The sequence below is a fragment of the Papio anubis genome, chromosome X (genome assembly GCF_008728515.1).
Source record: "Papio anubis isolate 15944 chromosome X, Panubis1.0, whole genome shotgun sequence".
NCBI lineage: Eukaryota > Metazoa > Chordata > Mammalia > Primates > Cercopithecidae > Papio > Papio anubis.
This window is the reverse complement of record NC_044996.1, coordinates 46,841,601-46,856,023: the sequence shown is the minus strand read 5'-3', so window position 1 is coordinate 46,856,023 and position 14,423 is coordinate 46,841,601. Positions and strand designations below refer to the sequence as shown.

At 34.3% G+C, this 14,423-nt stretch overlaps 1 protein-coding gene across 3 annotated transcripts in view; it reads left to right on the top strand.

Annotated features, from left to right (window-relative positions):
• RADX (RPA1 related single stranded DNA binding protein, X-linked) overlaps nucleotides 1-14,423 on the top strand; it is a 74,849-nt gene that overhangs the window by 30,997 nt on the left and 29,429 nt on the right. For all 3 annotated transcript variants that reach the window (XM_003918086.4, XM_003918087.4, XM_031660638.1), the window contains one exon: nucleotides 6,649-6,722. In XM_003918086.4, coding sequence (XP_003918135.1) covers nucleotides 6,649-6,722 — 74 coding nt within the window. The remainder of the gene's footprint in view (nucleotides 1-6,648; nucleotides 6,723-14,423) is intronic.

The window sequence follows — 14,423 nt, the reverse complement described above, 5'->3', positions numbered from 1 at the left end:
AAGCAACTCCAAAATCTAACAAGGCATATAAATTGCATTCGTTTTTAAGGCTTCAGAATTATTCTCTTTGTCACAGTCTTATGTCCTCTGGGCCCACTTGGGTAACATCCCCACTCCTACAACCCTGGGTGATGGCCCTACACTCTAGAACCAAGGAAATGAACCCACCCTTTGGAATTGAAAAGGGAGCCCTTGTCCTCTGAAACCAAGGAGGTAGTGTCACTCTCAAGGTCATTCTTCGATTTCCTTGAACAACAAGAACATTATAGCTTATATTTGCTCACCAGTTTTTTAAGCATGGGTCTTTACTACAAAACATCCATACATTATGAATTGTACATTACTGGAAGTTTTTGTTTCTTTAAAGTGTCAGGAAAGCCCAAACACTCCTAAAGCAGAGTGCAGAATCACTTTGGATTTTAAGATTTTTAAAATTCCAATCTTTTAGTGTGTGCCCAGGTGCACAGCAGTTTTTGGTTGTGAATAAGTAATAGGTAAAATTTTTAATTTATTTTTTAAAATTTTTAACTTTTAATTTTTGTGGGTGCATAGTAAGTATATATATATTTATGGGGTACATGAGATGTTTTGATACAGGCATACAATTTGAAATAAGAATGTCATGGACAATGGGGTATCCATCCCATCAAGCATTTATCCTTTGTATTACAATCAAACTACACTCTTTTAGTTACATTTAAATGTACAATTAAGTTATTATGGACTATAGTCACTCTGATGTGCTATCAAGTAGTAGGTCTTATTCATTCTTTCTAACTGTTTATTTGTACCTATTAAACATCTTCACTTCCCCGCACCCCCCTACTACTCTTCCCAGACTCTGGTAACAGTCCTTCTAAACTCTACCTTTATGAGTTCAATTGTTTGATTTTTAGATCCCATAAATAGGTGAGAACACGGAATGTTCATATTTCTATGCTTGGCTTATTTCACTTAACATAATGATCTCCAGTTCCATCCATGTTGTTGCAAATCACTGGATCTCGTTTGTTATGGCTAAATAGTACTCCATTGGGTATATGTATCACATTTTCTTTATCCATTCATCTGTTGATGGACATGTAGGTTGCTTCCAAATCTTAGCTATTATAAACAGTGCTGCAACAACATAGGAGTGCAAATATCTCTTTGGTATACTGATTTCCTTTCTCCTGGGTATATACCCAACAGTGGGATTGCTGGATCACATTGTATTTCAATTTTCAGTTTCTTTGAGGAACCTCCAAACTGTTCTCCATAGTGGTTGTACTAATTTACATTCCCACCAACAGTGTACAGAGTTCCTTTTCTCCACGTCATCACCAGCATTTGTTATTGCCTGTATTTTGGATTTAAGCCATTTTAGCTGAGGTAAAATGGTATCTATCCACAGCTTTTTGAGGGTTTTTGTCATGAAGGGATGTTGAATTTTATCAAACGTCTTTTTCAGCATCAAATGAAATGCTTGTGTGATTTTCATTTGCATTTCTCTGGTGATCAGTGATGTTGAGCACCTTTTCATGTGCCTGTTTGCCATTTGTATATCTTCTTTTGAGAAACATCTATTCAAATCTTTTGTCCATTTTTGATTGGATTATTCGATTTATTCCTGTAAAGTTGTTTGAGCTCCTTATATATTCTGGTTATTAATAATCCCTTGTCAGATGGGTAGTTTGCAAGTATTTCCACCCATTCTGTGGGTTGCCTCTTCACTTTGTTGATTGTTTCCTTTGCTGTGCAGAAGCTTTTTACCTTGATATCATTCTATTTGTCCATTTTTGCTTTGGTTGCCTGTTCTTGTGGGGTATTACTCAAGAAATATTTGCCCAGACCAATGTCCTGTAGATTTTCCCCAATGTTTTCTTGTAGCAGTTTCATATCTTGATGTATTAGATTTAGGTCTTTAATCCATTTTGAGTTGATTTTTGTATATGGCGAGAGATAGAGTATAGTTTCATTCTTCTGAATATGGATATCCAGTTTTCCCAGCACCATTTATTGGAAAGACTGTCTTTACCCCAGTGTATGTTCTTGACACCTTTGTTAAAAATTAGTTCACGTTAGGTGTGTGGATTTGTGTGTTGATCAATTGAAATGATTGTATGGTTTTGATCCTTTATTCTGTTGATATGATATATCACATTGATTTGCATACGTTGATTAGGATAGCTTTGGCTATTCTGGGTCTTTTGTGGTTCCATCTAAATTTTAGGATGGTATTTTCTATTTCTGTGAAGAATGTCATTGGTATTTTGACAGGGATTGCATTGAATATGTAGATTGCTTTCAGCAGTATAGACATTGTAATAAATTGATTCTTCTAATACATGATCATACAGTATTTTTCCATTTTTGAATGTCCTCTTCAATTTCTTTCATCAGTGTTTTATAGTTTTCATTATAGACATCTTTCACTTGTTTGGTTATGTTCATTCCTAGGTATTTAATTTTGTGTGTGGCTGTTGTAAATGGGATTACTTTTTTATTTCTTTTTCACATTTTTCACTTTGGGCATAGAGAAATGCTACTGATTTTTGTATGTTGATTTTGTATCCTGCAAGTTTAGTGAGTTTACGAGTTCTAATAGTTTTCTTGTGGAGTCTTTAAGTTTGTCCAAATATAAAATCATATCCTCTGCAAACAAGGATTATTTGACTTCTTCCTTTCCAAGTTGGATGCCCTTTATTTCTTTCTCTTGTCTGATTGCTTTAGCTAGGACTTCCAGTACTGTGTTTAATAACGGGGGTGAAAGTGTGCATCCTTGTTGTCTTCCAGATCTGAGGAAAGGCTATCAGTTTTTCCCCATTCAGTATGATGCTAGTTGTGGGTCTTTCATATATGGTTTTTATTATGTTGAAGTACATTCCTTCTATCCACAGCTTTTTGAGGGTTTTTATCATGAAAGGATATTGAATTTTATCAAATGTTTTTTCAGCATCAATTGAAATAATTGTATGGTTTTGATCCTTTATTCTCTTGATATGTTGAACCATCTTGGCATCCCAGGGATAAATCTCACTTGGTCATGATAAGAGATCATTCTAATATATTGTTGAATTTGGTTTGCTAGTATTTTGTTGAGGATTTTTGCATCAAAATTCCTCAGAGATATTGACCTGTAGTTTTCTTTTATGGATGTGTCTTTGTCTGGTTTTGTTATAAGGGTAATATTGGCCTTGCAGAATGAGTTTGGAAGTATTCCTTCCTCCTCCATTTTTTTGAATAGTTTGAGTAGGATTAATATTAGCTCTTCCTTAAATGTTTGGTAGAATTCATCAATGTAGCCATTGGATCCCAGGCTTTTCTTTACTGGGAGACTTTTTATTACAACTTCCATCTCATTACTTGTTATTGGTCTGTTCAGGTTTTGGATTTCTTCCTGGTTCAATCTTGGTAGGTTGTATGTGTCTAGGAATTTGTCCATTTCTTCTAAATTTTCCATTTCATTGGCATATAGTTGTACATAGTAGCCACTAATGAACCTCTGAATTTCTGCAGTATCAGTTGTAAAAGCTCCTTTTGCATTTCTAATTTTATTTATTTGGATCTTCTCTCTTTTTTTCATAGTCTGGTGAAATGTAAGTTTTGTTTAACTTTTCAAGAAAGCAGCTTTTTGCTTCATTGATCTTTTGTATTGATTTTCTCATTTCAATTTTATTTATTTATGCTCTGATCTTGTTTTCTTCCACTAATTTGGGTTTGTTTTGCTCTTGCCTTTCTAATTCTTTAAGATGCATCATTAGGTTGCTTATTTGACTTTTTTGTTCTTTTTTGTTGGAAGCACTTATAGCTGTAAACGTCCCTCTTACTCCTGCTTTTGCTGTATCCCTTAGGTTTTGTTATGTTTTGTTTCTATTTTCATTTGCTTCGAGAAATTTTTCAATTTTCTTCTTAATTTCTTCATTGACACATTGGTAATTGAAGAGCATGCTGTTTAATTTCTATGTATTTGTATAATTTCCAAAAATCATTCTTGTTGTTAATTTCTAGTTTTCTTCCATTGTGAACACAAAAGATGCTGGATATTATTTGTTTATTTGAATGTTTTAAGACTTGTTTTGTGACCTAACGTATGATCTATCCTTCAGAATGATCCACGTGCTGAGGAAAAGCATGTGTATTCTGCAGCTGTTGGATTACATGTTCTGTAAATATCTATTAGATCCATTTGATCTACAGTGCAGATTAAGTCCAATATTTCTTTGTTGATTTTCTATCTAGATTTGTCCAGTGCTGAAAGTGGGGTGTTGAAGTCTCTAGCTATTATTGTACTGCAGCCTATCTGTCCCTTTAGCTCTAATAATATTTGGTTTATATATCTGGGTGCTCTAGTGTTGAGTGCATACGTATTTAAAATTGTTATATTGTCTTGCTGGATTGACTCTTTTATCATTATATAGTGACCTTCTTTGTCTCTTCTTATTGTTTTTGTCTCGAAATTGATTTTATCTGATATAAAGATAGCTACTCCTATGGTTTTTTTGGTTTCCCTTGACATGGAATATCTTTTCCCATCCGTTTATTTTCAGTTTACATATATCTTTATAGGTAAAGTATGTTTCTTATAAACAAAAGATCAATGGATTTTGCTGCTATGGGATAAGACTTTTGGGGATGTAGTGATGGGGTGAACCTATTTTGCATATGAGAAGGACAGGAATTTTGTGGGACCAGAGGGCAGACTTATGGGTTGAATTGTGTCCCCACAAAATTCATATGATGAAGTCCTAACCCTCAGGTCTTCTGAATATGACCTTATTTGGAAATAGGGTCATGGCAGATGTAACTGATAAGGATGAGTTCATACTTTCGTAGAGAGCTAAGTCTGGTGAAAGAGACAGACTTTTAAACCTGTAATTTCAGTATGATATGGTGAATGCCATGATAGAAGTTTATTCACAGTACTATAATAGCATATACAAGGGGCAGTTAGCCTTGGCAAGAGATCAGGGGAAGCTTCTTGTAGGAAATTATGCTGGAGCTAAATCTTGAAGGATGAGTAAGAGTTAACCAGGTAAATGAAAGGGACATAGGATTGTTCCAGGCAGAAAGAAAAGCATGAAGGTTTAAAGCACCATGGGGCTAATAAAAAACTATGAACCGAAATTGGAAAGGCAGGCCAGATTGTTTTCCATAATTTTTGAACAAAGAAAACATAAAAACTAGGCCATTGCATTTATTTTATTTTTACTTATTTATTTTTAATTTTTGTAAGTATATGTTAGGTACACATATTCATGAAGTACATGAGATGTTTTGATACAGGCATACAATGCATAATAATCACATCATGGAGAATGGGGTATCCATCCCCTCAAGCATTTATCCTTTGTGTTACAAACAAATTACACAGTCTTTTAGTTATTTTAAAATGTACAGTGAAGTTATTATGGACTATAGTCACCCAGTTGTGCTATCAAATAGTAGGACTTATTCAATCTTTCTATATTTTTGTACCTGTTAACCATCCATACCTCTCCCAAACTCCCCCACTCCCTTTCCCAGCCTCTGGTAACCATTCTTCTTCTACTCTCTATCTCCATGAGTTGGGCTGTTTTAATTTTTAGCTCTCACAAATAAGTGAGAACATGCAATGTTTATGTTTCTGTGCCTATCTTATTTCCACTTAACACAATGATCTCCAGTTCCATCCATGTCATTGCAAATGACAGGATCTTATTCATTTTAGGCCTAATAGTACTCCATTGTGTATATGTACCACATTTTCTTTGTCCACTCATCTGTTGATGGACTCTTAGGTTGCTTCCAAACCTTAGCTATTGTAAAAGCTGCTGCAACAAATATGGAAGTACAGCTATCTCTTTGATATACTGATTTTCTTTCTTTTGGGTATCTATGCTCAATTATATGGTAGCTCAATTTTTAATTTTTGTAGAAATCTCCAAACCTTTCTCCATAGTGGATATACTAACTTACATTCCTACCAACATTATACAGGGTTTTCCCTTTCTCCACATTCTTGTCAGCATTTGTTATTTGCCTGTCTTTTGGATTTAAGCCATTTTTACTGGGATGAGATGATATCTCATTATAGTTTTGATTTGGATTTCTCTGATGATCTGTGATGTTGAGCACCTTTTCATATACCTGTTTGCCATTTGTTTGTCTTTTTTGAGAAATGTCTATTAGAGAAATTTCATTTCTCGTAAAAATGTCAAATCTTTTCCCCATTTTTCATCAAATTATTAGCTTTTTTCCTTTACAGTTTTGTTTGAGCTCCTTATATATTCTGGTTATTAATCCCTTGTCAGATGAGTAGTTTGCAAATATTTTCTCCCATTCTGTGGGTTGTCTCTTCACTTTGATTATTTCGTTTGCCGTGCATGCAGTAAATTTTAAATTTCTGTCATAAAGAATAAAAATATTATCTTCAGTTAATATTTAATAAAATTAATGCTCCATTTTATGGAATAATCCTTAAAATTTCAATCTATTGCAGTATTTGAGTTGTTTTATATATGGATATTTTTCATAATTATTAGTGTATTTAAATGTATTATTCAACAAACTTTACCTGTATATTTTCTAAATTTATTGAATTAGAATAAATTCTGAATAGAACCAATTGATTTGTTTTTCATTTGAGGCTCTTTTTATGATTGGTTATACTCTTCTTATCCTTCATAGAGTTGCTGTACCTCAACCAGGAGCTTCTGTACAAACAAAGGGAATTAAACCAGGCATGCCAAGCATCTTCAACCGTATGTTACTATTTGTTGCCATTATTTATGAAAACTTTATGAAACATTATTCTATGAAGATTACTGTTTAATTACTAAGCACAAGTAATACGAGCTTAGAATGTATGCTTTGCATATAGTAATATTAGCTTAGGTCACTGTCAAAAATGTACTGATCAATTTGGTATCATCCCAAAAGTGAAAGTAATTATAAACAAACTTATACTTATCAGTTTGTTTCATTAGTAATAGCATATCTCTTCAAATGTACTATTTTTAACAGAAGAATAAGTAGGAAGTTTAATTTTTAATTGACAACAAATATGGATATCTCTTAAAAGTAAATTGTATCTTCTTTCTTTGCTATTGGGTTGACTGGTTTGAACTTTGGCCTCATTTCCGAGGTGATTTCGTAATACAATTTTTTTCTGGTGGGGTGTCCATGGGGTGGTTTGGTTTAAGTCAGATCTTAGGTATCATCTCTCTGGATTAGACTTTTTAGCACCTTATTTCCTTGCTTTGCTTTTGGTGTTATTTTGTTTTCATCCTCCACCTAGACAAAAGTGATACTGTCGTTTTATTGAATACTACCTTGTTAAAGTTGATGTCTCAATGAACTTTTCCAAAGTATTTAAATATGACTTTTGTTGATTGTTACATGATATAAAATTGGGGCATTGTGAACAAGTCCATTCTAAACATTTTAAGTCTTTTTAGAAACGTAATACCCATCTGTGCTTACCTATTAGATTTATGTATGTGGGTTAGTTAATAATAGATTTTTATTCATTTCTCATGTCATATTCTAGATTGATTATTCTCTATAAGGCTGAATACTTTGTCCAAAAGTTTCAATGAGCACTTTAGATGATTTCAGTAAAAAATGTAATTTGGGGACTTAGGGAGAAAAATATTATTTTTTCCCAGCTAAGCATAATTTGAAATAAAAAAATGTTCCTCAGACAATGGATCTTGCCTGGACTCTAAATTGTAAAAATGAAGGAGAAAACCATAATTGTTCCCAGGTTTTGTGATTCTCTGTTTAATATCCAAGAAAGCAATTAAATTCTATTCTTCAGCTTGTCAACTTGGTGATTAAACTTCATAAAGATTTCTATATTAGCATCTGCTAAGATTATCCCCTCTCTTTTACCTGTAGAAGATAATATGGTACTTCTCACAATTATATAATAATAGTACCAGCCATTTATTGAGCATTTATGTGTCAGGCACTGTGCTAGGCTTTATGGACACATTTTGTTTATCCCACATGGAGTGGTTATTTGAAATTAATCTCATGTTTTCCTTCCTATTCCATGCTGTTTTGGAGAAAGCTCTTGTTTAGATGTAGTTAATCATTCACTTGCTAACTAAAGTTGAAAGATATAATTGATTGAGTCTTAGGCTAGAGAAAGAAATAAATCCAAGACTAGCCTGACAGACCAGTAGCAAAAAGAGGGATTGCCTTATGGTAAATCTGGCCAATTGAAAACCCAAAACAAAAGAAAAACATTATAATATAAGTGTGTAATCAAGCTCTAAACAAGAATGAAAAATCACCAGGTGCCAGAAACAAAAAAGGAATTTAAATTTAATAGTGAGTAGGATCCAAAACTAAAAATGTTCAAGGACATCTCAGAACTAGATAGAGGCCTTAATTTTCATGGGCTGGGGTATAATAACTACATGGGAAGGAGAGTGCAGGCCACAGGCCTCCTACTTGTGAAGAAGTAAAACTAATGTAAAGTTGCAAGTTTGCAGAAGGGCAGAAAATTGTGACCATCAATGTGGAGAGGTATCAAAGAGCTTTCTGTATCTCCTGGGCAATGGGTGAGAAAAAGTCATCTGAGAGAAAGTGGAATCCCAGACCTGTGCAGCATGGAAGTGTGGTTGCAGTTCACATGATTAAAATGGTGAGGCTACTGAACTAAGGAGTTAACACTAATATCTGGTCCAAAATCAGTGAAATCAAGACCCTAAGGTCTAGACAAAGGCAGTTGTGAAACTTCCTAAAAGAGATTTCTTGTAACCTAGGGTGCTTGGGATTCCCTTGGAAAACAATGTCTGCAGAAAATGGATTCATGGTTAAAAATTACAAACTTCCAAAGGAAATGAGCTACTACTGAAAGGCAATGTGATCAGATGTAACACATGGAAGAATTTATACCCCAGGAAGTAGAAATACTAGGCCAATCAGAAAGAGACTTTTAAACCTATTTTTATTATTTTTATAATTTTTTTATAGAGATAGTGTCTCGCTATGTTTCCCAGGTTGATCTCAAACTCCTGGCCTCAAGTGATCCTCCAGCCTCAGCCTCCCAAAGTGCTAGGATTACAGGTTTGAGCCACTATATCCAGCTCTAAAATAAACACATTTAAAAAGTTAAAGGAATAAATAAAAATCAGTAAGTCGGAAACAGATCAATATGAAGAAAAAACTGACATATGTGAAAAAGGTATCCATGCACACACTTATCAGTAGACGATGAGAAGAATAATAGATAAATGCAGATGAAGAAATAATTTAGTGTGTTTGGAGATACTTAGGAAATCACACCAGAGAGTGGTAAAGAGTTTAGAAAGGTGAAATATAAGTTGAGAGACATGGTGGATAGGATGAGAAAGTTCCATTTTTATCAATAAAGGTTCGGGAGGACAGAACAGAGATAGAAAGAAGCAGTATTTGAAGAGGGTATTTTTTCAAAATTATATATATATATATTTTTTTATATATGCACATATATGAATTTTTTAAATTGAAGGATCACAGTGAATTCTGAGTAGAATAAAAATAATCTGTATCTAGACATATAATATGTGATAAATGATACAGACCATGATAATGAACCGTAGAGCATCAACGATAAACATTCTTAAAACTAGCAGAGATAAAAGACAGATTCATCAACAAAGAAAACAAAATTAGATGGAAAAATTTCCCAAAAACAATAATGCTTTAGACAGTGAAATGTCTTCAAAGTGTTAAGATAATTCCTAACCTGGAATTTTATGTCTACCTAAACAATCAAGCAAGAGTGAAGGTGAAATACAGATATTTTCAGATAGTCAGAGACTAAAAGAGTTATTACTTGTAGAGTCTCAATGAATGAATTACTAAAGAATTCTGAGAGATGGAAAAGCAAACCAAAAGGAAGTATCAGAATGTAAGAAGCAATGGTAAGCAAAGAAGTTAGTAAAATATTGGTAAATATAAATAAATATGTTCAGTAGAAATTAATAACGATGATAATGCATTATTTCATGGGATTTGAAACAAAGTAGAATGAAAATACTATTTAAGGTCAAATGGATGGAAAGATGAGAATTAAAGCATTCTAAGATCATTGTATCTTTATGGAAAATAGTAGAGATTTATATACTGCAGACTTTGTAAATTTAAACATGTGAGTTAAAAAATTTAAGATCGAGCTGAAAAAATAGGATAGAATGTATAACTTCTGAAGCAGCACAGAAAAAAAGAGGAGGAGTTATGAAAAATTTTTCAGGGCAGTAAAATAGAAAAAAGGAGAAAAAGCAAAGAAAAGGCTTGATTGAGATAAAACATGGGCTGGGAATGGTGGCTTATGTCTGTGATTCCTGCACTTGGGGAGTCTGAGACAGGAAGATTACTTGAGGTCAGGAGTTCAAGACCAGTCTGGGCAACATAATGGGACTCCATCTCTCTCTTCTTTTTAAGATAATACACAAAATAATATAGCTGAGATAATTCTGAATTATCAGCAATTTCAATAAATGTAAATGTATTAAACTTTCATATTTCAATCTTAAAAATTAATCCAGTTACATCCTACATATAAGAGACACACTTCAGCCTGGTGCAGTGGCATGCACCTATAGTCCTAGCTACTCAGGAAGCTGAGGCAGAAGGATCACTTGAGCCCAGGAGTTTGAGACTGTAGTGTGCTATGATCATGTCTGTGAATAGCCACTGCACTTCAGCCTGGGCAACAGAGTGAGAACCCATCTCAAAGAAAATTTTTTAAGAGAGAGACATACTTAAGCAAAATTATATGAAAGGTTAAAAATAAAGGAATGGCAAAATATATACCTGATATATACTAACCAAGAGAAAAGTGGTATAGCAATATTCATATGAAGTAAATAGAATTTAAGGTAAAAACTATAAGTAAAGGCAAATAGGGACAATATAGAATATATAGGATGATAAGTGGACATTCCACTAAGAATACAATAACAATCATGAATGTATATAACATATAATATAATATAATATTAAAAAGGTAAATAACCTGGTAGATTTTAAAAGAGCAGTTGATGCACATAACAATCATGGTGCACTCCTCTTAAAATAATAGAACAAGAAGACAAAAACATCATTAAATGCACACACACACGCACACACACACCACTGAAAACCAGGATAAACGAAATCTTAAAAGAAGCGGAAGAGAAAAGAAAAAAATACACATAAGTCACAAAGGAGCAAAGACAAGCATTACAGCAGATGTCTCTTAAGAAATTATATAATCATGGAGCATGCCTGTATTACCAGTGACTTGGGAGGCTGAGGCAGGAGAATTGCTTGAATTCAGGAGGCGGAGGTTGCAGTGAGCCAAAATTACACCACTGCACTCCAGCCTGGGTGAGAGTGAGATTCTGTCAAAAAAAAAAAAACAAAAAAACAAAAAAAAACAAAACCTGTAAACTTAGAATTCTATACACAGTGAATATAACTTTTAAAAATAAAGGCGAAATAAAGACAAAAGCTGAACGATTTCATCACCACCAGACCTACACAATGAAAAATATTAAAGGAAGTTCTTCAGGCAGAAAACGTATGACACCTGATAGAAATTTTGATCTAAATAAAGGAAGATAAAGCACTAGAAATAGTAAATAGGTGGGTAAAATAAAATATATTTTCTCATTTTTCTTTTAGATCAGAAATAGTGAAAATATATTGTGGAGTTTATAGTTTATATAGAAGTAAAGTGTTATGGAAAAAATAGCATGATGACTGAAGGGGATATGGAAATACACTGTTCTAAAATTCTTACACTACATACATGAAAATGCATGTAGTTCATTTGAAGGTTCAATGATGCATGTAGCAAATGATGCATGTAGCATCATTTGAAGGTAGATTGTAGTAAGTTAATGTTGTATATTATAGACCTTAGAGAAAACACTAAAAAAAAAGTGTAGCTAATCAATAGCAGGGCTTAATGGGATTATTTTTTATTTTATTTTATTTCATTATATTATACGTTTAAGTTCTGGGATATATTTGCAGAACGTGCAGGTTTGTTGCATAGGTATATACGTGCCATGGTGGTTTGCTGCACCCATCAACCCATCATCTACATTAGGTATTTCTCCTAATGCTATCCCTCTCCTAGCCCCCAACTTGCTGACAGGCACCCAGTGTGGGATGTTCCCCTCCCTGTGTCCATGTGTGCTTATTGTTCAACTCCCACTTATTAGTGAGAACATGCGGTGTTTGGTTTTCTGTTCTTGTGTTAATTTGCTGAGAATGATGGTTTCCACCTTCATCCATATCCCTGCAAAGGACATGAACTCATCCGTTTTTATGGCTGCATAGTATTCCATGGTGTATATGTGCCACATTTTCTTTATTCAGTGTATCATTGTTGGGCATTTGGGATGGTTCCAAGTCTTTGCTATTGTGAACAGTGCCTCAATAAATATACATGTTCATGTGTCTTTATAGCAGAATAATTTACAATCCTTTAGTATATACCCAGTAATGGGATTCTGGGTCAAATGGTATTTCTGGTTCTAGATCCTTGAGGAATCACCACACTGTCTTCCACAATGGTTGAACTAATTTACACTCCCACCAACAGTGTAAAGGCATTCCTCTTTCTCCACATCCTCTCCCGCATCTGTTGTTTCCTGACTTTATAATGATGACCATTCTAACTGGCGTGAGACGGTATCTCATTGTGGTTTTGATTTGCATTTCTCTAATGACCAGTGATGATGAGCTTTTTTTCATATGTTTGTTGGATGCATAAATGTCTTCTTTAGAGAAGTGTCTGTTCATATCCTTCACCCACTTCTTGATGGGGTTGTTTATTTTTTTTCTTGTAAATTTGTTTAAGTGACCAATGGAACAGAACAGAAGCCTCAGAAATAACACCACACATCAACAACCATCTGATCTTTGACAAACCTGACAAAAGCAATAGGGAAAGGATTCCCCATTTAATAAATGGTGTTGGGAAAACTGACTAGCCACATGCAGAAAACTGACACTGGACCCCTTCCTTACACCTTATACAAAAATTAATTCAAGATGGATTAAAGACTTAAACGTAAGACCTAAATCCATAACAACCCTAGAAAAAAACCTAGGCAGTATCACTCAGGACATAGGCATGGGCAAAGACTTTATGACTAAAACACCAGAAGCAATGACAACAAAAGCCAAAATTGACAAATGGGATCTAATTAAACTAAAGAGCTTCTGCACAGCAAAAGAAACTATCACCAGAATGAACAGGCAACCTACAGAATGGGAGAAAATTTTTGCAATCTGTCCATCTGACGAAAGGCTAGTATCCAGAATCTACAAAGGGATTATTTTTTAAAACATTCAATCCAAGAGAAGGCAGGAAAAGAGAAAATCGATCTAAGGAATAGATGACTCAAGGAGAAACAATAGAAAAGTAGCAAATTTAAGCCCTTCCATGGTTAATTGCACGCATACCTCAGAGATACTGTGGGTTTAGTGCCAAACCATTAGAATAAAGTGAAAATTGCAGTAGAGCGAATCACACAAATTTTTAGGTTTTTCAGGACATGTAAAATTATGTTTACATTCTAATAAGTATGCAATATCATTAAATCCAAAAATGTACATATCTTAATTTAAAAATACTGTATTGCTAATAAATGTTAACCATCATCTGAGCCTTCAGTGAGTCATAGTCTTTCTGCTGGTGGAGGGTCTTGCTTTATGTTAATGTCTGTGGCAATTTCTTTTTTTTTTTTTTAAGTTGTTACTAGTTTCATTTTTTTTCAGATTTTCTTTCTTTTATTATACTTTAAGTTCTAGGGTACATGTGCACAATGTGCAGGTTTGTTACAAATGTATAGATATGCCATGTTGGTGTGCTGCACCTGTTAACTCATCATTTACATTAGGTATATCTCCTAATGCTATCCATCCCCCACTCCCCAGCCCATGACAGGCCCCGGTGTGTGATGTTCCCCACCCTGTGTCCAAGTGTTCTCATTGTTCAATTCCCAGCTATGAGTGAGAACATGCGGTGTTTCGTTTTCTGTCCTTGAGATAGTTTGCTCAGAATGATGGTTTCCAGCTTCATCCATGACCCTACAAAGGACATGAGCTCATCCGGTTTTTTTTTATTATTATACTTTAAGTTCTAGGGTACATGTGCACAACATGCAGGTTTGTTACATATATATACATGTGTCATGTTGGTGTGCTGCACCTATTAACTCATCATTTACATTAGGTATTTCTCCTAGTGCTATCCCTCCCCTCTACCCCCTCCCCACAATAGGACCCGGTCTGTAATGTTCCCCTGCCTGTGTCCAAGTGATCTCATTGTTCAATTCCCACCTATGGGTGAGAACATGTGGTATTTGGTTTTCTGTTCTTGCGATAGTGTGCTGAGAATGATGGTTTCCAGCTGCATCCATGTCCCTACAAAGGACATGAACTCATCCTTTTTTATGGCTGCATAGTAT